Consider the following 1,633-nt stretch of genomic DNA (forward strand, 5'->3'; position numbering starts at 1 on the left):
CATTATATATGTATGTAATCCAATGTAATATCGCATTTTTGATCCGGTCCGACTGGAGGAAGAGGATAAATATATTTCGTTCGTTTATAATTATTGTAAAACCTCTGTAGATGATATTTATTACGTCGAACCAATGAGAGAGAGAGAGAGAGCGAATAACTATCGTTCTGAAAACTGATGAAAAGCGAGGAGATTTATCGCAGTTACAAAAAATCCGCAATCTCGTTCAGTCCGAACGGCGGCGAGCGATTCCAATTAAATTTTTGGTGCGCGACGGTGAAATTTCACGACGTCCGAGACTCGAACGGTCTCCATCGTTCTAATTACTTGGCGCACTCGCGGGTACCGCGCCGCCGATCTTTCCTATTAATCCCTCCCGGCGCGGATCGTACCGCGTAATTCATTTCGCAGGAGCGGACACGCGTGCTTCGCTATTTATGCGTCCCGTCCTGTACCCGGCGCAAAATCCATTTGCGTTATTTATTCAAACGCGGCCTACTTTTCCGCGCCGCGCGACGATTAATATTTGACGCGGCGACGCTTCCTAATTTCCTTTTTTCCTCCCGGTATCATCTCCGACGTGAGCAAGGATTTACGATGCGCGTGAAAATTGGATGAGCCCAGAATTGAAACATTCTCATTTGAACGTTCCTGTAACGAAATCTACACCGTCTCGTCGAGCCAACAGAAATTTTATACAATTCTCAATTGTTAATTAACACTAGAAAGACTGAAACTTAGTATATACCTATATTGCCCAAAAGCAGTCAAAATTACTTCCTTGGGCAATCTAGTGTTAATTAACATAAAAAATTCAAACTTTTCCTACTGTTTTTAACTTGGATACTCCATGCCCAAAGACTACCTACATAAAGTGATAAAAATCGAGACTCACCTTTCTTTCTTTTTTTCTTTCCTACTGTTCTCCTTAATCTTTTCTCCACGTGGGTGTATGAATTTTTACCCGAGGCTTTTCAAGCGAATCACGCTGTGTACTATTCAGCATAGAAGCATCGGTAAAGTGATGACAACTGTGTTCAGGGATAGTTAAAGCCGAGTGGCAGCGTAGCGACGACACGATTTACCAGCTAATTTAAGTCGACTTAACGATCCGGCCTTAAACCATCTCGCTAAACGCTCTAACCATTACCTGTCATTATATCATCCAGGCGTTTCAAGTCGCTTAACGCGAACTGGTCCACCGTATCTGGCAGTGTTTACCCAGAAGCAATTTCTCACTCCTCGGCGAGCCACCGACGATGCGTCGTCTCACATTTTTCAACTGTTGGATCGGATTTTGCTGTCTGAGCGTGGCGAGTTCGATGGGAGGAACGAACACGAGCGTCGGACGGACGAAAAGGGACTTGCTCGACGGGAAGTACCTGATTTTCCCGGAAGGAAGCAACGTACAAGTGAGTGATACGCGTTCCCACTTTACACTTACTTGTGCTTGTTCGACATTTTTTTAATGTTCAACCTAGTACGGATTAGGTGATTCTAAATTATTTTATATGGAATTAAAGGAAAAAGAAATTATTTAAGGGGCTAGACTAGTCACGTGACTTTTCTAAAATTTTGACGATTTTTGATCTGTTTTATTGATAACCAGAAAAAAATAGTGAATAGTATGGGT

General features: G+C 42.6%; 1 protein-coding gene across 1 annotated transcript in view; it reads left to right on the forward strand.

Annotated features, from left to right (window-relative positions):
* The first annotated feature begins 1,214 nt into the window (after positions 1–1,214).
* LOC108623017 (uncharacterized) overlaps positions 1,215–1,633 on the forward strand; it is a 3,730-nt gene continuing 3,311 nt past the window's right edge. Inside the window, exon 1 of the mRNA XM_018021256.2 lies at positions 1,215–1,412. Within this exon, the coding sequence (XP_017876745.1) occupies positions 1,260–1,412 (153 nt within the window). The 5' untranslated portion in view covers positions 1,215–1,259. The remainder of the gene's footprint in view (positions 1,413–1,633) is intronic.

Source organism: Ceratina calcarata, unplaced genomic scaffold, assembly GCF_001652005.2.
Source record: "Ceratina calcarata isolate Rehan_Ccalc_2016 unplaced genomic scaffold, ASM165200v1 scaffold25.2, whole genome shotgun sequence".
Taxonomy (NCBI): Eukaryota; Metazoa; Arthropoda; class Insecta; order Hymenoptera; family Apidae; genus Ceratina; species Ceratina calcarata.